The sequence below is a fragment of the Apis cerana genome, linkage group LG8 (assembly GCF_029169275.1).
Source record: "Apis cerana isolate GH-2021 linkage group LG8, AcerK_1.0, whole genome shotgun sequence".
In the NCBI taxonomy this organism is placed as follows: Eukaryota; Metazoa; Arthropoda; class Insecta; order Hymenoptera; family Apidae; genus Apis; species Apis cerana.
Genome location: NC_083859.1, coordinates 7016241 through 7040632, shown reverse-complemented (window position 1 = coordinate 7040632; position 24392 = coordinate 7016241). Strand labels below are relative to the sequence as shown.

The 24392-nt window shown below is 35.4% G+C and overlaps 1 protein-coding gene across 50 annotated transcripts in view; it reads left to right on the top strand.

Moving 5' to 3' along the window:
- Nucleotides 1-24392, top strand: part of LOC108001671 (basement membrane-specific heparan sulfate proteoglycan core protein) — a 149834-nt gene that overhangs the window by 56247 nt on the left and 69195 nt on the right. For 40 of the 50 annotated variants that reach the window (XM_062078430.1, XM_062078444.1, XM_062078437.1 and 37 more), the window contains one exon: nt 56-172. In XM_062078430.1, the coding sequence (XP_061934414.1) occupies nt 56-172 (117 nt within the window). Of the gene's footprint in view, nt 1-55; nt 173-8934; nt 9057-10121; nt 10418-13348; nt 13582-24392 lie in introns of those variants that run through there. The other 10 variants (XM_062078479.1, XM_062078480.1, XM_062078477.1 and 7 more) reach the window with 7 other exon arrangements.

Here is a 24392-nt window from a genome sequence, read left to right as displayed (position 1 = left end):
AAAAAGTTAATGAAATTTTGATGATTAGAAAGTTATGAATTGATTGGTTTTATAGGATGCAGTCCTGGAGAATTTGCCTGCGACGTATCTAGGTGTATACTCGCATCGCATCGATGTAATTTCATAAAAGAATGTGACGATGGGAGTGACGAACATGACTGCAGCTATCCTGGTAAGTTATTTTTTTCTATTATATACAACTTTATTTTTCGTATGTAAAATAAATAAAATATTTTTAATTATTAAGTTGCGACAAATATTCTCAACTTACAACAGTCGATTGTTATTTCAAATTTAAAAAAAAACAAAATCGATTGCTAAATTGCATTGTTAAAACACTTATCATTTAGGAAAAATATAGGTATCTACTTTTCGTTTTTATCGACCGTATAACTTATCTTCGAAGACTTAATTATCGACTGATCTGCTCTATCGATAAATAATTTAACTCGTTTCGTCGGTAAACTGTAAAACTGTTTTATCGTTGCGTTAAATCGATGAGATTTCTAATCACGTATCAGATTCAACTTGGATATCTTTGTTTTTATTTGATCAGTAACTAATTATGAGTAATATCGCTGGTTCGTCGAAAAATCGGAGACATGAAACAATGCGAAAGACAAGCCAGAAGTCAATTTTTCCCACGAAAAAAGGGTCAGGTGGAAGTCTACCAGAATATACCTACTGAATATTCAAAACTCGAGGGCTTTTCCCCTTCCGCTCTGTTTTACCGCGCTTTTTTCACCGTTGAGAGGCGGATGATTATGTCAACGGTCACGGAAGTCGGTCACGTGATGCTGGAACGCGAATTTTTTGTAAGCATGGCGTGTCACCAAGTCTGTTATAAAAATTAGTGATTCTAGATTGAATCATAAAGTTGCCGATCATTTTTACGATAGGCCATTTTTTATTGCCATATTATAAAAATATTTTTATATACAAAATGGATCATTCTATTATCCATCTATTTGTGTAATTAAATTTTCATCTAAATAGTATTCATTTGATAAGTGAAAAAAAAATTAAGGGGATAAGATAAGAGAAATGGAAAAAAAAAAAATTAGAAAAAGCAACAGTTTATAACTGTTGTCCTCAAATCAATCCTCTATTTCATATTATTCTAACGAATTTCAGATTAAACCAAAGTATAAACTCTAGTACCAATTGTCACCTACAAGTTGGGAAAGGCTGAATCTTGTCAAGTTTCTCGATCAGAATTACTCTCAGTTAATAGAGTGTACGTCATCTATGCGAGGTCTAGAAACGCAACAAAGGATATTAAATTCATCGTTTGAAAGAGGCCAGAAAGTAGGCCAGATCACGACAGAACAATAAACCTAAGGTTAAATCCTCGAAAGTTTGATTGTAGTCCGATCTGGTTGAACATTTTCGACTTGACATTCTTCCTGGTTGTAGAACGAAAAAAGAGACAGGGACCAACATTCTTTATAAATATCCGCAGACACGCAGCCCAGCGCTTTTACTGCTTCCAGTAATCGCGATGTGCATGCTTAATCAATATTCAAGTATTCAACCGTTGTGAAACCATCGACCTTATCCTCTCATTACTAGCGATGGGTATTCGACCTTCCCATCGTGATCTTTTCAGAACATTGTGTCATATTTTTTGAAATTTTAATTTTTGTCTTTTGGATTTTCATTTATATTTTACGAAATGTTTTTTTTTTATATTAAATTTAATATTAGTTAGTGTAGTATGTAGGAATTCTAGTGACTCAAATTTTCAAAGTTGGTGGTACTTTAATTGATACTTTCCTTAGATCTTAACAAAGCTTGGTAACGTTAACATACGTTTTTAGAGTTTGCTAGGTCTAAAAGTAATCCTTCATGAATCTTAATTCAAGTTTCCAAAGCTTAATAGTCTAGTAACCTTCCTTGAAATCTCAAAGCTCGATACTCTAATAACCTTAAGTTTTAAATCTTGGTATCCCAAATAACTCTCTTTAAAATAAGTTTTTCAAACTTTAATATTCTATAAATATCCCTAAACTTCCTTAAATAGTCATTCGATCTCGAATAATTTTTCAAAGCTTGTTACTCCCTCGATAATCTCTTTGTATCTCAATATAACCTTTCAAAATTTCTCACTCCGACAATCCTCCATAGATCTTTAAATCTCCAAAGAGGCTCGGTAACTCTATTCTATATCTTCTACCATTAAACCCCGCTTACAACAAACATTTTTGTAAAATGAACACTCGACCTCACTCCTATGAATATCAAACCGACTTTTTTTCTTTCTTGATCATCGCGTTCCTTTCATCCTCGTTAAGGCCATCGCTATCGATGACCCTCCACCTCTCACCTCTCACTTACCACCACCACTACCACCACCGCCTATTCTCCACAGTGGATAGGAATGCGCATAACCACTTTCGTGCTCCCCCCTGGCTGCTTCCGCGATATGCCAACTCGGACGGGGACAATTATGAGGTTGGTAGGCTCGGGATGAACCCAGCGTTGGTTGGAAGACGGAAAACGAGGCTTCGGTGTAGCGGAACGTGGAAACATGGAGGGGGGAAAGGCCTACGTTAGGCTGGTAGGTGGAACGACGGCACGCTAGGCACTGCCACGACAAACGTCAACTGCTGTCCCAGGACATTATTCAGCTGCGTCCTCTCCACCTGGTGGTGTGTGTGTATATATATATATATATACCGTGTGTGCAAAAAAGACGTAGCTCATCTATGCGGCAACCGGTGCTGCATCATCATGCCGGGATGAATTTGTAAGCGGTTGTTGCCTTTGCTTTTTCCCCCTTCAATCGATAATGAGCGTTGGTAGCGGTGGTGGCGGCGGTTGAAAATGATGGCGGTTCTGGGATATTTATTAGGGTTACGAAAAGGATGTCACCTGGTGACACCGAGTTACAACCCGTCGTCGATATTTTTCCCTTTGTTATGTATACGGGGAATCGGTGAGGAGGGTGTTGAGCTTTAGTTGCCATTGCCATTAGTTTCATTGATTCGAGTTTGATTACCGTGCACGGGGATCGAAATTCTGTAATTTAATATCCTTTTTTAAAATTTTCTATTGGATAAACAAAAATAGGTAATAACCTTTCACTCCCCTTTTTCGAGATTTATATGTTGTCGAAGATGACGCCATGTTTAATGGATTGGATCGAATTTAGAATTTTATTTTTCTTTTCTTTTCTTTTTTTTTCACGTGTAATTTGGCACGAATTAAGAAGGATCTGCGCAGAATCAAACCATGAATTCTTTTTAAAAACATCGATTCATTTTTTGATCGCTTCTTACTACACGTAATTATCATACGTAATAATATTTTTTTTAAAATCATAATTTCGAAGATAATTTCCTGATAAAACTCACCCCCTGTAGAATACACTGCCGTTGTTTGTAAGCCATATCTGCAGGATTATCCACTCAGATAGTTAGATAATGACCGTGTGTAATATACCGACACTTAGCAGGAACATAATACATCAACGTCAACTCTACATCAAAGGTGATCGTAAAACTGAACGCAATTCGATATTTCACGAATTTCAAATCCAAGAATTTGCACATATATTATACATATATATATACATTTACAAGAACTAATAATGAAAAATTTTCAGATTTCTTTTCATAAATTCATCGAGAACAAGAGAGAAACAAATTAAAAATTAATCTTCTATTTTTATGCTTAAATCAAATTTTATCTCCCGTGAATGGAGAAATTTTTATGCTCAATTTTTCGCTATTCACCACTTCCTCCGATGCTTTCTATTTTCTATCACCAATGAAATTTTTAAAAATTGTTGCGACGGTATTAACATTCTAAACAAATTCTAAACAAATTACACCGAAAAGTTCACACCAATGAAACGCTATACATTGATTTATATCCAGATCGGGATGATTCGATCACCTGTTATGGCTGGAACGTCGCCAAAATCGATTTATCAGAGATTTCTCTAAAGTTGTTCCAACAAAGTTGACCGTTATAATTACGACCGGATCGATTGCTCAAACTTCGACAGATTCCATATATTCCACAGAATAACACCAATCCCCAGATTCGAGATCGTCTAATGCGTTTTTTCGAACACCCTGTGCAAATGTTCTTGCCTCGAATCGTTCGCCAAGATAAATATAACCACGTGTACGATTAACCCTCGCGATCAGATGGCGTGAGCCATTTTTGACCCAGCAGACTTAGCAGCGGCAATAACGACAACGTTAATTAGATAACGAAAGTGATACAAGGCTTTGATACATCTACACGGCTTATTTTAATAGGCTCGCAAGCCTTTCTTTTTTTTAATTGAAACGCCTCATTTAACGTTTATTTTATATATCGATATACGTTCAATTCTATTTAAGTTCCTTATTTTTTACGTAGAATCAGTATGAAAGTTTATCTCGTCGATTATCTCGCTATATTTTTTTCTTTTTATTTTTCGATATATTTTGAAATATGTTTTAAAACATCTTTTCAAACAGTTTTATTCGATAAATTATTATTCAAGAAATCTAGGATCAGGATGTAATTTATTTTTCTTAAGGAGGATAGAGGTGATTGAAGGATACCAGAAACATTAGTAACATTAGTTTAAATTGATTCTTTAAACTGATTCTCGTGATTTTAACCGTGGTGGGTACGTTCCCTTATCTGTATACGGTGATTTTTTTTTTTTTAAATAGGTTTTGATGACCAGAAGAAGAAATATTTTTATGAACACTTGTTTGAACAAGACTCTCCCCAACTCTTCGAATACAATTTTTTTTTTTTTCTTTTTGTTCGTCGAGAGAACGAAAAAGCACAGTTTATTGACAAAATAAGCACATGCAAATGTGTCGTGAATGGTTGGCCGGCGTGATTTGTCTGAAAACTTCCTGCGCCCGAGTCGTTCGTTCCGCCTATAAATCACGTCACGAATTTCAGCCGCATCGCGTGATTCTTGATCGATAAATTAACGAGACCACTTAACTTCCGGCTAAATTTTTTACGTTTCTTGTGCTCATTTAATAAGCGAGTATATCTTCTTCTTCCAAAGGTGTACCAAAAATATCCTACATCTTGATACAGTTTCTGGGAAAACGGGAGATTTTTATTCAATTTCCATGTCTAAGTCTAAATCTAACACGTGACCCAATTACATTATACTAAAAGAAAAGAAAAAAAAGGAACAAGTTTTTTTCCCCTTCGACTTTCAAATCTAATCCAAATCAATCTTAATTCAAATAATTAAGTATTTCACTATGAATTATATGTTTTGATATTTAAAGAAATTCAATATGAAACTCAATTTATTTCACTTTACGTTCAATTGATATTCGAGAAGTTGTGGAAATTTGTATTCGATTTTCGAACGTGAACACACACTTTTTTTTCCAAGTTATTGGCGCACGATTTGATTAGCAAAAAGATGAGAATTGTTGTCGATTTTTCAGCCGATAAGTCGGTTCAAAGTCGCTCCCGAATTCTCACCGTTTTCCAATCGGCTCCAAGTACTGGTTTCCCGATTTATCCCGATAAAGATTGAGAGATCGAGCATAAGGCAATTAACCCGTCGTGTGTTATTGGCTGATAAGAGAGCAGGGAGGCTGCTCTAAATAATTCCCGATCGGTCGCGTGAACTCCGACGAACCACGAAATTTCGTGGACACTGTAAGTTTCTGCACGAACGAGCTTCGTGTGCGCCTTGAGCTCATTTCATAAATAATCAACACCGTGGGATAATGGCGTGGTCATCGAGGCCTCGATCGGTCAGATATCGAGCGCCATTATCGAAATAACTGCGACGCACGTGGTGAAAATAAATTTGCAATTTTTAATTCGTTAAATTCTTCAACGAATGAGTGTAAAAATTATGCTTTTCTTTTATTTATAATCCCAACAGAATTTCAAAAAATGTGTACAAATACTCTGATAGCTGTTTAACTTTGCATCTCTATAAACGAGCGTCTCTATTTTATCTACCCTCTATTATTCGATCCCCTTAAAACATTCTAAAAAGCCCCTTTTTCAAAAAGATAAAAATTCGAAACTCGTTTTAAACTCTGCTGTTTTGTTTAAGTATCCAAACATATTAAAATCTCTCATAAAAATTAAAAATATTCCCCCCGAAACGAATCAACATCTCTTTTAGAATCTGGAAACTCCACTTTTTTTAATCTTCAAACATCCTTTTTTCCAAAAAAAAAGAAGGAAAAAACTAACAATTAAAATCCAAAAAAAAGAAGAAGAGCAAAAGGAAAAAAGTTGAAGAAAAAAACTTAAAAATTTTCTCCCAAACCGAATCAACATCTCTTTTAGAACCAAGAAACTCCACTTTCGTCTCCTTTTTTTTCAATCCCCAAACATATTCTAAAACACATTCCTTTTTCAAAAGAAATAATAATAAGAAGAAGAGCAAAAGAGAAAAAAACCCACAAAATCCGAAAATAAAAAATATTCCTCTAAAAATCGAATCAACACCTCTCTAAGAACCGAGAAACTCCACTCCCCCCTTTTATTCACCATCCCCAAACATTCTAAAACTTCCTTTTTCCAAAAGAGAAAAAAAAGGAAAAAGAAGAAGAAGAAGAAGAAGAAGAAGAAAGAACCAAGAATTAAAATCCTCCCCCCCTCCCCAAAAAAAAAGAACGAAAGAGAAAAAAAAGTACGGAATCCGAGGATTTATCGTCAGTTCGGTCACGTCGCAATTATAATCCATCCGCGACACTTCAGCCAGATTTACGACAGCCAGGCAATCCCCCATCAGCCGCACCCACCTCCGCCTAGACCAAGCTAACCAACCAACCAACCAACCGACCGACCAACCAACCAGCCAACCGACCGACCAACCGACCAACCACACTTTCATCATCCGCGCTTTTTAGAATTCATTTTCGGCTTTAAGCTTCATTTCTCGGCCGGGCAGAATTAAGCTGGCGCCAAGGGTGGAGAGGAGGGGTTGGGTTTGGCCGGGATGAGGGGACAAACGGCAGATTGGTAGGCGTTACCGCAACCCATGGTTGTTGCCACACTTAAGGTCCGCTGGGTAACGAGAACCACCCCTTCGCCACCCTCCTCCTCCTCCTCCTCCCCCTTGCGACAATCCGTTTCTCCGGGATGCATGTGGGACATCATCCACCGAGAATGGGTAGGTAGCAACAACGTTGGATGAAAACGTTCGCTTTGTAGACGCTTTGCTCGGCTGGCTGGAGGGGAGGGGTTGTTTCGAGGCAACAATTCCCGGGCTTTTTTGTAATTTACGAGGATACGAACCGGGGAATTGCTAGCCTCCCCGCGGTGACACGCGACCCCCGAACCGTTCGTTTAATCCGTGGAAAAGGAATATTCACGACGAAGGTCAGAGAGTGTAGTGATTGGATTGGAAAATTCGAGGAATTCGCTCTTCTTAAGGCTAGGTTTGACGATCGATGGATATATCGACGAGAAAGAAGTTTTTAAAATTGTTATCGAGAGTTTAAAATATGGTGGGAAAGTGTGAAAGTTTTCGTGTATAAAGATTTTATCTTGATTTGAATTATGTCTTAGAATGTCGACGAAAGAAGTAATAATAGAGCTTGATATAATATATAAATTATTTTTTAATTTTCCTAACTCTATGTTTAAAGAGAGAAAAGATTGGTTATTATGGACTTTTTTCGCGTTTGAATATGAGAAATTCATGGTTCGTTATGTTATGAGAGGATTAATGTATAAGACTCCCTTGTACAATAGTTTTTTTAATCTCGATGCATTTTAAGACTTATTCGAATCATCGAGCGTGTTGTACATCGAAGATTCGAGGGTCGAGTTTGTAAATTGTAGAAACTATTTCTTGTTGTAAGTTTTCGAGACTCGGGCACGCGTCATTCCGACTGACAAAAAAGATAATTCGAGGAGTGGTTACACCGGTGTCGAGGAAGTTGAAGAAGTCTATTAGTATGAAAATGCGAGCTCTAAAGCCTTGTTCGAATAAACGGCACAGAACCAACGGTGCAACACCTTTTTCCCACCGCCGTCATATCACCAAGCACGAACCGTGATTCTGAACTTATTTTATTTAAACTTTTATAATCCGCGAACGAAACGTGTTCTTATGCTCCGTCCATTCAGCCTGGGATGCTTTATGACGATGGAAATTGGATCAGCCTGTAGAATAATCTCGTTTGCCTCATGTTAATTAGAATTCTGATCTGGAGGGGATGGCATCTTTCCTCGGAGAGAATTAAATAGATCGGCCGGAGAATATTATCTTATTTTTTATTCATGTAGATGAATCCGAAAATATCGGATCTTAAATTTCGTTTAACTTCGGTTATTTTGTGATCCAAAATTAATTCATTTTAGTTCAAATGGCTTGGAAATACTTGAATCCAATATTAATTTATATTTTAAAATTATTCGTTTTAAGATCGTCTTATTTCGTTCAATTGCGAAAAAAAATTTCAGATTTAATTTTAAATAATAAGACCGAATAATTTTAACAGTTCGTAATTAAATAATTATGCATCTATCTCGATACATCGTGAAATTCTTCGATGTATTTATCTTTCTATAGCAAAATACAAAGAGAATTTTATCTTGATCGAATCACGAAGGAATTAAATTTCGAATTCTCTACTCCATAAGTGATCTAGATTTGAATCCTTATTTCCCTTACTTATCGTTTATCGTATAATTAATTTTACGCATGCGCAATAAAAGAGGTTAACTTCTTGTCGATAGATTTTCATTCTCGGATCGTTCGACGATCTTTAAATTCTCTCTCTATGAGTCGTCTCCGAAACGAAAGATTCAATTGATAATCATCGATGCGAAAAATATTCGTTCGAAACGAGGTATCGGACACCGATAAAATCCACCGATCGAACGGTTTTCAATTTCTCGTGCGCGGTTCTCCTTACGTTGGTGCGCATGCGCGGATGAATTTTCGCGCGGCAAACGGTGCGTTTGCAATTGCGATGCGGCAGAGCCGCCGTGGCTGCGACACCTTGCACGCGTCCGCCAGTCACTCGTTCGAATCGAAGCGGGTCGGTTCGTTCGTTCCTTCGAGAGATAAACGGCCACGCTTTTTCAACTTTCGATCGGTAAATCGTCGATCCTCGCCAACGGGGCGGCCTGGGTGACGATCCTCGAGCTGAATTCTCCTCTATGAATCAAGTTTTTTTTTTCTTCTTTCATTTTTCACTTCTCTTCGAAGCGTTTTTAAATTATTCTTCGATAGTTGATTTGAACTTTTTATTTTCGAACCAGAATTTTTTTTAATTTTTAAAATATTTCGGAAATTCGTGGAAACGAATATTAAAAGAGAGAGTTTTAAATGGCATGAAAAATTTGTTTTTTTTCTTTTTTTTTTTTATATCATTATAGTCAGTTTTATATGTGCATCGTGGTAGCTGTTTAAGCTGCTCGAATGGAAATATTTTGAAACGATTCTAATTCTTTAACTCTCGTATTTTTCTCGTTTATAGTTCTGTTCAAAACCGGTGTCGCGTTACAAGTTCCGCGGAGGCGGAGGAAAAGTCGCTCCTAATCTCTTAAAGCACCGGCCGATCACGGAACCAGAGCAAAATCCTTTCAACTTACTGTCACAAATTACACAAATCCACGCTCATTCGTAGAATGAGCTACTTACGATTTCCCGAATCTTCTCTTAAATCATATAAATCTTCAAAAATTTTAATCCGTATTTCTTTTTAAAAACATTCTGACAATATATCAAAGTTTTCCATTAATTAAAACGAATTTTCCAAATAAATTTCTTTTCTAAAAAAAGAAAATTTTCTAAACTTCTAAAAAAAATAAGAGATTGATTATTATTTTAAATCAATACTTTTTTCTCAAAATTTTGATACTATTCACATATTTTCATTTAACTTTCGATATATTTAATAATATAAAATAATAAAATATTAAAATAAATAAATTTTCATTTGGAGATCACGATTGATTCATACAAATTTGTTTTTATGATCTCGAAATGGATTTGATTAAATGGAACTGTTATGATAGCCGATAATTACAGATTTATCATCAATTTTTTTTTTCATTTAATACCAGCAACAAAAAAAGAAATTACTTTTTTCGACTACAAATTTTTCTCAACAAAATACTCCTTTGAAAATATCTTTCAACGATTTTCATCCCCTTCCCAAAATTAATTAAAAGAAAAGAAAACTTTTCACTTTTTCTCGATTCGTCAAAATTCAAAACTCCCTATTCGACGATCATATTCGACCAGAAGAAACGTTTACTCGCAACGTTAACTTGAGAGAGAAATAGGAAAAAGAAAAAAACTAAAAAAGGAAAAAAATTCAAAGTAGCTTAGTGCCTCCCACGCTTGTTGACAGCGAAGGTGGGGTGGTCTGTTGTTGGTCCGGTTGATGGCGACTAGCAGTTTGCCAGTCTGTCAGAGCCTCGAACCAGCGCGGCGTCTGCATCGAGAAACGTGCGTATCCCATTACTTTTCACTTTTCCACGCGAATCCTCCGTTCCCAGAGATAAAATTTACCGCGAGACCGGCTTCCCTCTTATCTCTTGCGCCACGAGAGGGGAAGGGAGGGAGGGAGAATTCGCTCGAGGATCCGATCGAGGGACCACCGACCTTCTTCTGGAGGATTCTGGACTCGAAGATATTTCTGGAGCACGGTGAAGTGTGTTTTTATTTGGAATGTATCTTAAAAAAAATTTTCAATATTCACGGTGGAGTGTTCTAAGTTTGGAGATGGTAAATCCTCGAGTCGATTTATGGATTTTTCGGAAGTATTTCGAAAGTTTTTTATATTTTTGTGCGACGTATGTAGGATGTATGCAGGGAGGAGGGATCTTTGATTTCACAATGATGGATTATTCTATTGAATTATTTCTATTGAGTGTTTTGAAAACAAGTACGTTCTTAGAGAAGATAATTATTGTAATTATGTAATAATAAGTATAATATTTTGATTCGTTTATATAATAAAGTTGGTAATGAAAAAATTCATCGATTAATGCAATATCAAGATCACAAAAGGTCGCGTAAGTAATATTTTTCCAATGTTTGGATATTTTTTTCCCGGAAGAAATACGATATCTCTGATTAATCTTCTTCTTCCTCGCTCTCTTGACTACATTTCACTTGTTTCATTCGTTTTTTTATTTCTACGATAACCAGCGGATTATCGAAATTAAATGTAAAATTCTTTCGCGTCGAAAGATGCGAAGAAAACTTTATTTACGAATGATTTAGACCAACAATGATTCCCATATAAATAAAGAAAGATATATCGTTACCATCACATGTCATCTTTTTGCAGAGAAGATATTTATAACGAAAATTCCAAAATTTCTTCTTACGATATATCCCTACTACTTCGAAAAATCGCGTCTCTTCGATCACCTGTTCATTTCCAAAAAATATTAAAAATCCAGCGTCAAAGAAACTCGCCCCGATATATCCCGATTCCATTCTCCTCCACGGTATTCAACCCGGTGCATTCCTCCAATTATTTCCATCTTTCTCGCTCCGCGATGACAAAGCTAGAGCCTCAAATCCCCCTCCCCTTCCCTCTCTTTATTTCTCCTTCTCTCTCTCTCTCTCTCCCTCTCTCTCTCTCTCTCTCTCTTCCTCGAATTCTTCTCTTTGTCCGGTCATCGGTGACACATCCAGTGGCGGAAGAAAGGAGAAAGGAAGAAATGAAAAGAGAACAGAAACGAGGAAAAAAGCGAGAAACAAAGGGGGAAGGAGGGGGAGAGACGGTGGGGGTAAAAGACGGTGATGATGACGGGGCGGAAGGTAGGGGTGGGATGGTAGTGGACGTGGTGTTTTTTAAATTGGACGTGGAAAAGCGAGAGGGATCGATAGGGTGAGGGGGTGGAAGGGGGGGTTAACAGAGGGGAGGGAGAGTGTGCATCAAACGCGGTCGCGGCTTTCAGAAAATAATTAAAAATAATTGAAAAACACAGCGTGTCGCCGCGCCACAGCGGAACCATTGTGCTTTGCTCGCTGCACAATTTCCTTGCCTTTCTGCCGCGAACCGTCGCGCGCTTTTCCTTTCCTCCTCCTCCTCCTCCTCCTCCGTCAATCCTCCCAGTTTCCACGGTGCTGGTAATCCCGCGAAAACAAAAACCGAATTGTCGGACCTCCCCTCCCCTCCCTCCTTCTCCTCCCCCAAAGTGGAAAAAAGCTCGTGTAACTAACGAGAACCAGCTCGGTTCTTCCCGGTTTCGAGTACTCTTCCGCCTTCGAATTCTCTGTTTCTCTTTCTCTCTCTCCTCCTCCTCTCCCCTCTCTCTTTTCTTCACGAGCACGGGTGATTAATCGGGGTGGGATCGATGGCGAAGGAATCTTCATCGACCTCGGATGCACCCTTGTCGAAGGACTTGGCGATCATCGTGCTCCTTCTTTGTCTCTTCTTGCCTGTGGTTTCCCGGAGTTCTTCTTTTGGGAGCTTCTTTAGTTCGATTAGTTTTGTCGCCACCTCGAATCGTTTTCTTCGAGGATGGATGGATAGATGGAGTACCTAGATCGTCGAATTGACGAATTTTAGATTTTTTTTCTTCTTCTTTCTTTGGTTATTTGTTTTTTTTTTTTGTAAATATCGGGAATATGCGGGTGCTTTTTTTTTGCATTTCTTTTTTTTTTTTCTTTTTTTACATCTACGCATCGCGAGATCGATGTTTTTTTCTTTTTTTTTTTTTTTTGTACACGCACACGTGTGTGTTGATTTGTTTTCGCCGCGTTACTTTGATTGGTTTCGTGTATGGAATTCACGAAAGATTTGAACTTGTTGTTAATAAAATTTACGTTGATTTTTAAGAAAATGGGTTATTTTCAATATATTATTTTTAGAATCGTGTAGAAAATAATAGGAAGTCTATCATCGTGAAATCATTCTCATTAATCAGGCACATTTATATTTTATCTGTCTAAGAAGAATTTCTTATCGATGGTGATTACATTTCATGTATCATTTCACCATAGCAAAAGACTTAACACCTTCTTCTCAAGTGAGACGAATTAACAACAAAATTTATATTTATTTTATTTTTATATTTTAGAAAAATACTGAATTATTTTCATTGTATTGAACAAAATAATAAGAGGTCCATCATCGCGAAACCATAGTCGTTATTAATCAGATAATAATTAAATTTTTAACATCGTTAAATATAGTTTAAGAGGAATTTCTTATTTCGATTACATTTCACGTACTTCATTCCACCATTATGGCAAAAGACTTAACGTCTTTTCCTCAAGTGAGACAAATTAACACTACTTGAAGTGTTGAACCAATCAAAATTTCAACTTTACCAGATCCAGAATCCTCCACAACCTCGAAGAAGGTATTACTACCCCAGTCGTGGCCTTTGATCGATTAATTCGGAAAATTAAATTCAGTTGGTGAAATAGTTCCGTCCTGTAACTGTGAAGAGCTCAATCGAGTGAAGAAAGAAGGAAAAATCGTTTAAAGGTCTTTGTTGCGCTGCAAATGAGACGCTAGTAAACGATAGTCGAGAGTGAAATGGAACTTCCGGCGAGAAGATTCCTCGTGATCCTTTTACTCCTGCTGGCACTGGTACAGGCGAACCTTGGCCAGAAGCAGAGGAGATCTTATCGTCAACGGAACAGAGGTAACTACACTAGGAATCTTTGCTGATTTATGCACCTGTTGAACCTAACCTCACTCCACGTCACGATTTCTCGCCAGAATTTGTGTCGATTCGGTATTTAATTCTTAATTGATATCGTAGAGACATCAGTTTGTAACAATTTAAATTAAATTTTTGATCAAATGAAAATTTCAGGGAAAAAAATTTAAAGTACTTATAAATCACTTATGAATCAATAACATTTTAAATGATCATGTTAAATTAAAATTAAATCAATTTTATTAAAGTAAATTTAAATATATTTTTATGGCACATATCATGTCGAATTATAAATAAATTATAAATTAACTTGAATCAATAATGATGTACGACTAAGTACAGTAAATATAGAGAAAAATTATAGTTTTGTGAGAAGTTAAATTATAATGAAAATGCTTCAATAATAAAGCTGTGCATTATCATAGAATATTTTTATTATTCTTATTATTCGTAACATATTATATTGCACATGATTTTGCATACATCACATATATTTTATATTCTATTTTATATGCATATTTCGACATACTTTTAAATACATAAATTATATTATGCAGTCTATTATTAAGAAGGAACTCTACGTAATAATTTTATTTTGTATAATAAATTATAGAAAAGGAGAGAGTCGGTATTGAAATGAATTTCAATGGAAGTTTGAATTTCGATGTTGCGAGAAAGTTGTCGGATTTCGTTGTCCTCGCATCAGGGTTAACTCCATAGGGAGAATCTCACTTATACTCGTTCGAAATCGTATCGCGCGCCTCCTCGTATTATGCATTAATGAAGAGCACTCGAAGGCGTCGTCGGTATCGATTACTTGGTCGTTTGTTCCCTTACGCGACGAAAAATCGCGTGAAACGTTTCCCCGAAGGTTGATCGTGGAATTTTATGTCATAGACCTAACCTGACCTGATTACATTCCTCGAATAATCGCTACGATTGTCGTATCTAAATTATGTGCGATAACAATATCTAATTTATATTTACAATTAAATTAATTTTGCAATTAGAATAAAATTAGAATAAAATATTACATCTAATTCTTTCTCGAGAAATAATAAATAAAATCTAATTCATCGATTAAATAATCGATTTAAATAAATTTAACTTAACCTCTACATCTATATTTATATTAAATTTTGTTCATTGTGATCAAATGAATCGAAACAGAAATTATTCTAACTTAAATTATCTACTTTTCAATTCGAATGTAAATTAATTTTAGTATAAAACTCAAAGTGAACGAAAGAAAAAATAATTTTCGGCTTTTACAAGAGACCAGAGACTAGATATTTACACTTGTCATCGACAAAGTGTCGATTATTTAGCCATCGTTCCGACAATACCGACAATAGATTTTTCTCTGCGCCATCTACTGCTCTATAGTTTTTTCTTTCCATACCCCCTCTTCCCCGAAGTACTCATGTTTAATTGCATGATGTCGGGACCGCGATGTATTTTCAGGGTAAATCTTACCTACGTTGTTTCTCTTGTTAAAAAAGTACGACAGTCGAGCTTTGGAGAAAAGGACGAGGCATGGTTAAGTGTAGAAGAGGACAGAAATAGAGAATAGAGAAATAGTAGAAGCATGCAAGAGAGGAAGATAAGTCCTTTTACGAGCTGCCGGCGTGGCGGGCCGTGAATATCATTTTTGGGATGAAACAATCGTGCAAACCGTTGCCTCCGCGTACATAGCATGCATTACGTTTATTTTAACCAATGCTTGCTTTGTGTATATGTATATATGCGCCTCATTCAGCCTGGTCGATCATTCATGGTATAAATTATCGTTATGTGCGAAAAGATTCGTTACCATGTAGTACATAACCTATAAAATTTTAATCTTGTAGTGCGAGCTTTGGTACAACGAAATGGTGAATAAAACGGTTGAGAAGTGACAAGTATTGGGGATCTATTTTGGAATTGTGCTACATTGCATTCTGTTTGAAATTTCCAGATTTATGTTATAAACGGGACCATCAATAATTGAAGGTATCTTTCAATTTTTAATTTTAATTTTTACAAACTTCACTTTTGTTGGATCAAGCATTCTTAAAATTGTGCTTGATTCAAAAACCTATTAAATTTTTTATTTACAAACTATAATATTCTGTTATCATTCTATTTATAAATTATAAATAATCATTAATTTAGAAAAAAATTGTAACATTTGCAAAAAAATTTATCGTCTAAAAGATAAAGTAAGAAGATGTAAGGTACAAGAGTACCTATCTCTTGCATTATCTCTTTCCATAACAAAATGTTTAATATTCTATTCGTCGTCTTAATATTTAATATCGTCCAACTTAACATCTCGTCGTAAATGAACGTGACAACGAGAAAGAGGGAAAGAGAAAATGGAATTATAGACGTGTGGAAAAGGCAAATTCATAACGCAGAGTTTGTAGAATCTTCCTTATTATTTATTAATACGTTTACGATTGTACGATAAAATAGAAGTTGCGGGAACAAAAACGACGACGCCTAATGGCCGGGAAACCAGGAAGGTCCATAACCGGCGTTAACGATCTGCTCTGTTTATGTGTTCTCCCCCTGTAAGCTTCTGTTAGTCTTTCCAACCCCTCGCTAAGAATAATTCGATTTGTCGTGGCCAGTTTCCTTTTCTTACGTGTTCGATGGTCACCCCTCGTGTTCTATGCCTGTCGGGCATCGGTTTTTCATTTGTTAGAGAAGAAAAGAGAACATTGAGCGTTCTGTTGTTGCTTGGGATAGTTGTTGGTTTTGATGGAGCAATCGATGTAATTGAGGAAAAAGAAATCTTGAAGTTCACGAATCTTTTTTCTTTTTTTCTTTTCAAGAAAGATGAGTAGTTCATTGACAGTTTAGAATAAAAATTTAGAAAAATAAATTTGGTTAGAAATATCTCTAAGATTAGAATTTTTTCTTAAAGAAGATAAATATTTGATGACAATCTCGAAGTTGAACAGAAATAGGAATACAGGAATAAATTTTAATTTGAATCAATGAATAAATCCTATTGGATATTTTGTTATGAGTGTCAGAAAGAATTTGGAAGATTCAGAACTCTTTGAATTTTTTTTTCAAGGAAGATGAATGCTTTATGACTTTATTTTAGTTTTCAAATTGAATAAAAATTTACAAAATAAATCAAATTTATATATCATAATGTGAATTACTCAATGAATAGAGTGCGCTTATGGAAAAAAGATGAGAAAATCTCAAGGAAGACGAATGTCTCGTTACCAGAAAAGAAATAAACTTTAATCTTTAAATCGGTCAATGAATAAATCCTGTAAATCTATGTTTCCGTATTTTAGAAATACAGAGAGATGAATTTAGCGATACAGAGGAGGGATATTAAAGTTAATTAATGTAATAATTTAAGATCGTTGATAGATACTATTAATAACTTCTTACAAGAATTTAATTCCATTAATAAATTTTAATAGAGTAATTTCAAAAGAGAAGGCGTGTCTAGTTTCTAACCTCTTTATTCCCAAGTTTAGTACATGTTTCTATGCGATTCATCAATTTCTGAGCCACTTTAATCCTCGCTTAGTCGATTGCAAGCCAACAATGCATTACTCGATCATTTTGATTCGTACCAGGTGTTTAGATATCCAATTATTTATACTCCAATAATGTTTTCGATATAAAGGTGAAGAATTCAATCAATTTGAATCACTTCGTTCTACTTTTTTTTTCTTTTTTTTTTTAGATACCGTGACGCCACTATTACTAGTTTTATTACTTTCGATTTTTTTTTTACAATAGAGAGTTGATCGTTCGTAAAACTTGGTCGAAAGGTATTAAAGAGGGAGAAACGGTTGAAGAGGTGACCGATCCTGGAAGCTGCGTCGTGTCAACGTGGATTTACGATGTCCGTTAATGGAACGATCCTCAGTCGATTTCAATAGGTTTGGAATACGAACGGACACAGGATTGGAAGTTCTTTTCATTCGGAAATAATGACAAGGTGTCATCAATATTCCCTATCAACGGGTCGCAGTTTGATATCTCTTTCGATTGGAAAATGTGTATCATTCGTTGGTTCTTCCAGCTTTGTATTATTCTTTCCTCGTTTCCCTCTCTTTTCTCAATAGTAATATAAAAATTATTGTAATGAATCGCAACAAAATTTCTGATTTAAACTCTTGAATATTAATACAAATCTTATAGAAATCTTAAAATTGCATTCTAAAGGTTTGTGGCAGGGATTGACGAGTTTTATTCCGAGAAAATCGTATCAGGCGGCAGGTTTGGGACAAAGAACTCTTTTAATAATTTTAAAAAGATCGATCCATCCCTCTCGAAGTTTATTTTATGAATATTTTTATACGTTTTCGAATATTAATAATGTTTTTATCGTTACAACGATTCTGAATACATATTTATTTAATGTATTATTACAAGAAAGTTTTTTTTTTTTTTCATAAGAATTTCGTAATTTTTAATTTTATCTGTATCGAAGTTGGCGTTCACGCATATCGTGAAAGTACGTGCTAATTCGAGTTTGAAAGTCGTAAAGTATACATGTTATATAACACTAGAACTAACCGACAACTAAAGCGTGAAACTTACATGAAAGAAACTAAAATAAAAGATAAATGAAAAACAAATAACGCAAAGTTACGCGAATAGATTAATAAATTGCAATTAAAACTGTTAACTCTAATTGTGTGATTTTTTGATGGAAGATCGTTCTTCTTCGCTTTATCGATCTTAGTCGAAAGATATCGAAAGTCGAAGCTTTCTTCAATCACATGTACCAGAAGGATGAAATTAATTTTTTATCTATTGGAATACGAATATTTAGGTTAAAATTTAGAAAACACTCTTATAAAAATTCAAACGATTTAAAATGAATTTCAAAAATTCGGTAGAAAAAAGTGTTTTTCCTCTGGCTGAATATTTTCAATTCTCTCGAAAATTGTTCCGACTTAACCAACGCTGTTTCTTTTTGCGAACTAAAACGTGGACATTTTTGCATGCGTCGTTGACTACTTGATTCGACCGTAGTTATTCGCGTAAATGTTATATTTATAAACAGGAAAAACGTAAATTCTTCTCTCTCTCTGTCTCTCTCTCTCTTCCTTCATCCGGAGAAATTTCTTTTTTTTTCTCTCTCTCTTCCCTCGCGCAGAATCCTCGATTCTGATGGACGAAGCCATGAAATCTGGGTTTACCATCCGTTCCCCGGAATAATTAACGTGGAATGATCGTTTTTTATTACCTCGTAAATTTTTTAAATTCCAACGAAAAAAAAGCTTGCAACAATCTCTGCTCGGACCTTTGATCCGTTTTAATATCGGCCGATTTAACGATTTAAATAACGCCAATTATTTTTGATCGGTCCAAGAGTTGAAAATAATGTCTTCGTCGTTCGTGTTTTGCTTTCGGTTAATCGAAGAAAGTGAGGTTAGGTTATTGTAACGATTTCAAATCGTTCGGTGGTGGCTTTTCGATTTAATACTCGAATTGATGGAAGATTATGTTTATATAGATTAAATCCCAGGAAGGTTTGAGGTTAGGTTTTGACTTAAATATGGATTAGAGCCGAATGGCTTTAGTAGTCGAAATTACGATCAAAATTAATCGTAGTTACCAGAATCTTTCGGAGATTTCCCCAAATATAATAGCACTCCATTTATTGGAATTTCAAGAATTATTCTTAGAACACGAAGGAGTGATATTTTTTTCATTCATTCACCATATAAATATAAAACTGTGAATTGTATTTATCCTATTTTCATTTATCGGAAAGTTAATTCCATTTTTGAAAGTTCTAAAAAGAAAAAAAGAATATGGAAATGATTCAAACCAGTCTACGTATGTATACAATTTCATCTTCGTCGACGTATACAATCATCTCCCTTTATCTTTACGAAAACTTTCCGAAATTTTTATACGTCGTGGCATCGAAAACAAAATAAAATTGTCACATCGAACAATGGCGCGAAATCTCGACGAGGAGAGTCGAGGCCGACCCTCGTCTCGTTCTCGAGCCTCGAGGAAACAAACGTGGGACAAGTGGGCGGAGGGGATTGTGGACAAAGCGGTAGAAATTAGCGGTCGAATAATCGGGGTCCGATTAAATTGACTCGATCGAGAGTGGCGACAGATGGCGCTGAGGGAAAATCAAATGGAAAAATTTCTCTCCCTCCCAAGTAGACAGTTTACATTTTAAACAGGGGAGAAAAATTCTCGGCGTGCACCGAGATTATTCGAGAAAAACCGCGATTTATGCTTTCTTTATCCATCATCGTTCCGCTCGCTCCTTTTCTTCCCCTCCTTCTTCCTCTTCCATGGACATTTGAAGGGAGGGAGAAAGAAAAAGAAAGAAGAAAAAAAAAAGAACCTGTTCATGCATATTGCACGGGCGACGAAAGAATCGACCAAGGATTTAATTACTACGCCATAGTGCGATTATATAGCGCGCGAATCCTTGAATATTTCGTGTATTCCGTGGAATTATTCTTTCCTTCTTAAAGAAAGAACGTCCTTTCGTCGCTTAATTTTGCCTGGGCGAAGATTTCCGTTTACCCTTTAAGGGGAGGGGGTAACTTGGTTACTCCGGGGATGGAGCATTGTTCGAATATCCACGATTCTTTGCTTTTTCTTTTCTTTTTTTTTTTTTTTTTTTTCATTTCTTGACAGTACGACCTCTTTCCCATTTCGAGAGAAACGGTTTTCATTCTGGATCTTGCGATCAAGATTCGTCTCGAACAATTTTGACTATAGATTATGGTTTCTTCTATGGTAGATCTAATTCACTTGTAACCTACATCGTGATTGTTGATATTTTTCATTTCATTCAAGCCAACTTAACTTTTATCATTTATATTGTTATGATGGTTGAATGATTAATTTTTTTTTTTTATTAAAGTAGTATGTTATTACACTATTAAAATGACAAAGAATTTGATTAAAAATCGGATTCTAAAATTAAGAAGAATGGAAAGAGAATATCGAGATTTAATTAGGACAGGATGGAAATGGCCGATTTAATCAAAGTCCAATTTTAAATCGTCACAACTTCTGGCATAAAATCACGTTTTTTTTCTTTTTTTTTTAATATCATAATTGATGCTTGCTTGATGGCAGATATTTAATTACGCCACTTTGACAGGCAAATAGATAATTATTGAAAATTGATATATAATTTTTCTTAAAAAAAAAAAAAAAAAAGGAAGGAAAAATACAGTTCTATTCTTATACTTGAATCTTTTCGAAGTCTTTATTTTTTTTTTTGAATTCGTTCTCACAATTAAAAAGCATAAAAGTTAAAAATAAATATAGCGAGTGAGTAATACAATGATTAACACAATGAGTAATTATCTCACGATATTATTTTTAATTATATATTAACGAACAATTTCTTATCTTTATGTGATAAAAACCTATGAAAATATATAGATTATAATAATTTATATGTGGGAAAATTGGAACAAAGTTTTTATTTAAATTTCCTTATAAAATAATGTTCGTATAAACTACTTGTATAAATACACATATTTTATTGGTTTTCTGTTCTTTTTCGTGTATACATGCCTTAACACGTTTTGACAAGTTTCAAAATAATATAACAATTTTTCAAACGAGCTCGTGTTAAAGAGCAAGACAGATCTCTTCTATTAAAATTGGAAACGAGTGACAAAGGCTTACAAACTTAGCAAATACGAGAGTATACGTGCATAGATCAATACGATCAATATGATCAAAACCCAGTTTTAACATGACCCAATCCAAGTGTAAACTATTAACCTGACCCGATCTGTACACTAATTTCTACCAATCTAGATGTAAAATCTGTTCCACGTTTAAATGGTACACAACTGCCACTTTGCATATATTCTAAATCAATAATCGTATCTGTCAAACAATGCACACTTATGAGATGCAAGTACAATCAGTGGCAAAATTATACACACGCGTGTAATCAATGCCAATTTTGTTTTCAATAAAACTTTGCGAATATATATATATATATATACGTGTGAACGTATAATAGATCGTAATTTATTTTTTTTTTTTATTATTTTTTTTTTTATTACAGAGAAAAGTCACTTTGAGAGGTAAAATGAACTCGTAAATTTTTCACAATTTTTTCCGTTTTTTTTTCAACGTATCCCCCTTCCCTTTTTTACGTATGTAAATAAATTTGTAATAGCACGGGATAGAGTGAAACGTTGCGAAATGTGAAAAATATTCGAATTTGAAATTTTATACTGTATCAATTAGCCAATCGTAAAAAAAAAAATTCCCAGGCAAAAATTCACGAGTGTATTCGAAAGATGGAAAAAAAAAATAACATCCAAAACATCGAAGATTGATTTCTCAAGGAAATTTTCCAATGGAAAAAAAATTCCATTACCCTCTCGATCGGTTCTCAATCCTAGGGAATTTTTCTAGAAACTCACTATATTTTTATTCGATAAAAAAAAACGAAACTTCGTTTTATTAATTTTTCTTATCTCGCTTTTCTTTTCGCGGAAGACGAGAATTCGAAAGAAATTTTCGTGGCCTCCAAAAAAAGAAACAAAAAACAATCGTGCATATTTAATTAACGTTCTATTTTCACGCAGTTTTACTGATAACACATTTACATCATTTCGCACTCAAACTTTTATCGGGATCGATAAATTTTCTTGGCCCGATGAATTCGATAAATTTCCTCCTCGCAGGGATATATAGTACAGCTTTTCCAACTACTGGTGTACGGTAATACCGGATCGTAAATTTCGTATATGAAAGTGGAAACAGTTGTCGATGAGCATCGTGCGCGTTACATACACCCAACCGAATCTTCCTCTGACCCGAATGCAACTGGTTATTTTCACTGGATATTTCCAACCGGCAGAATACACTTTCTCGATAGTTTTTGACGATCCATAGCGCCTAGTGCACCACCTCTCCCTCTCTTGCCTTCGATCTTGCGACAAACTGTTGCGAAACTTCTCCTCTATCGCCCCTGCCTCCCCTTTTCGTGAAAAGCCAACAACAACGCGATTCATCCACGTATTATTCAACCGGTTGGAATACCATTTAACTTCTTCGTATCTTCGTCTCTCTTCCTTCCTTCCTTCGCCCTCTCCTCCTTTCTCTCTCCGATAGAGGCGAATTGTTTCGACGAGACGGCGAGGAAAGCTCGCTCGTTTGGAATATACCGATCGAAATTGTTTTTCTTTTTGTTTATCAAGAATTTAAATTAAAAATTGGTAAAGAAATAATTTTTCTTCCCCGTTTTCGAAAGGGATACGTCTCTCTTCGAATTGAACGATCCTTTACGATTATCTTGGCGAAAGGTTTAAATTTAGTGTATAATCCTGATTCTTCGAATTGCTCTTTCGTATCTTTTATATTGCGTTGATATAAAATAGTTCGATTTTGATTAATAGAAAGAAAATATTCTATTTTTTTTTCCTTTGCCAACGATCGAGAAAAGAGATACAGTTATTTATAAGGTGTAAAGTTATTTCGAGGAGAATCCATTCTCTCTTCCTCCCGTTCAATCGTGAATGTAACTTTCGAGCATATGTTCGAGAAAATGATTCGAGAAGAAATTTGTTTTATATTACAAATGCAGAAAAAATTCCCAAGCATTCGAGCTAATGAAATTTTTAATTTTAATTTAATTAATCGATACTGCGCGGGTTCAAAGTTGCAAAATTTTCCAAAATCAAGGAATCCAAGGAATATCAAAAACAATGACATATAAATTGATATATAAAAACCTCGAATAAACACTCGAAAAATCGAAATTCAATATCGATCCGTTCCCTTTGTATTAAACCATCGAATAACATAAAAAACATCGAATAACGGAGGAAAAAAAAGGGATAAAAATATACGTGTTCATTCTTGTATCGAGGAGAATCAGTCTCTCTCGAATGGCGAACGGGCAATGACTAACGATGTATAGCGCGTAGCACTTAAGCCTTAAGATCGTTTCGAACCACTTATCCAATGTTTATCGTAACGGATAAATATCGTGTATAGAAACACACAGTGTTATATGTACAAAGTTATCTATCTCTTTCTTTCTCTCTCTCTCTCTATACATATATATATCGAAGCAACTCGAGACGATTCTTTTTCCCTCCTCCCCTCCTCCCCCCTGTTCTTATTCGAGTATCGATTAATCGTTACCACTTCTCTTCTCCGTCCCATTCGATTGGTTCTTGGGGTGCACGGGGTGCCGGTGACGTACCACTTCCGGTCAAAGTCTTAGATGCAGCTACTTCCTGCGCCGTTGAGAGGATTTATTCGGCGCCCCTTATCCACCGTTTCCTGCTGCTTTCTCGTACCCTTGGCAAATAAATTATCCCACGGTGTCCACTGTGTGTGTGTGTGTGTATGTGTGTGTGTGGGTGGGTGGGTTGAGCAAGGTTAGGCTCAAGGAAAAAGAATGGAGGAGAAGGGAAACTCGATCGACGAATATTTCGTTTTTTTTTCTTTCTTTCTTTCCTTTTCTCTTCTTGCTTACTTTATATTGAGAGATTGTTAAACGAAGAATATGGGAAGGATATGGATGGGCCGTTTTAACGCGGAGGAAACAATACAGAGGCACACAGACAGTGATGGCTGGCCTTGAAGTCAAATCTAACCATTTAACAAACGGAATGAAACGGTTAATATCCGACATCCGGTCACTTTAACACGAACCAGATAATCGTTTAACATCCTGATCCACCAATTGCTGTTGAAGTTGGCCATTTAATATTGATAAGTGGCGGCATTACGAATATTTGAAGAAACATAAGGATTCAACGTCACCCTAAATTCATCAATCTATTTAGAAGCGTGCGATG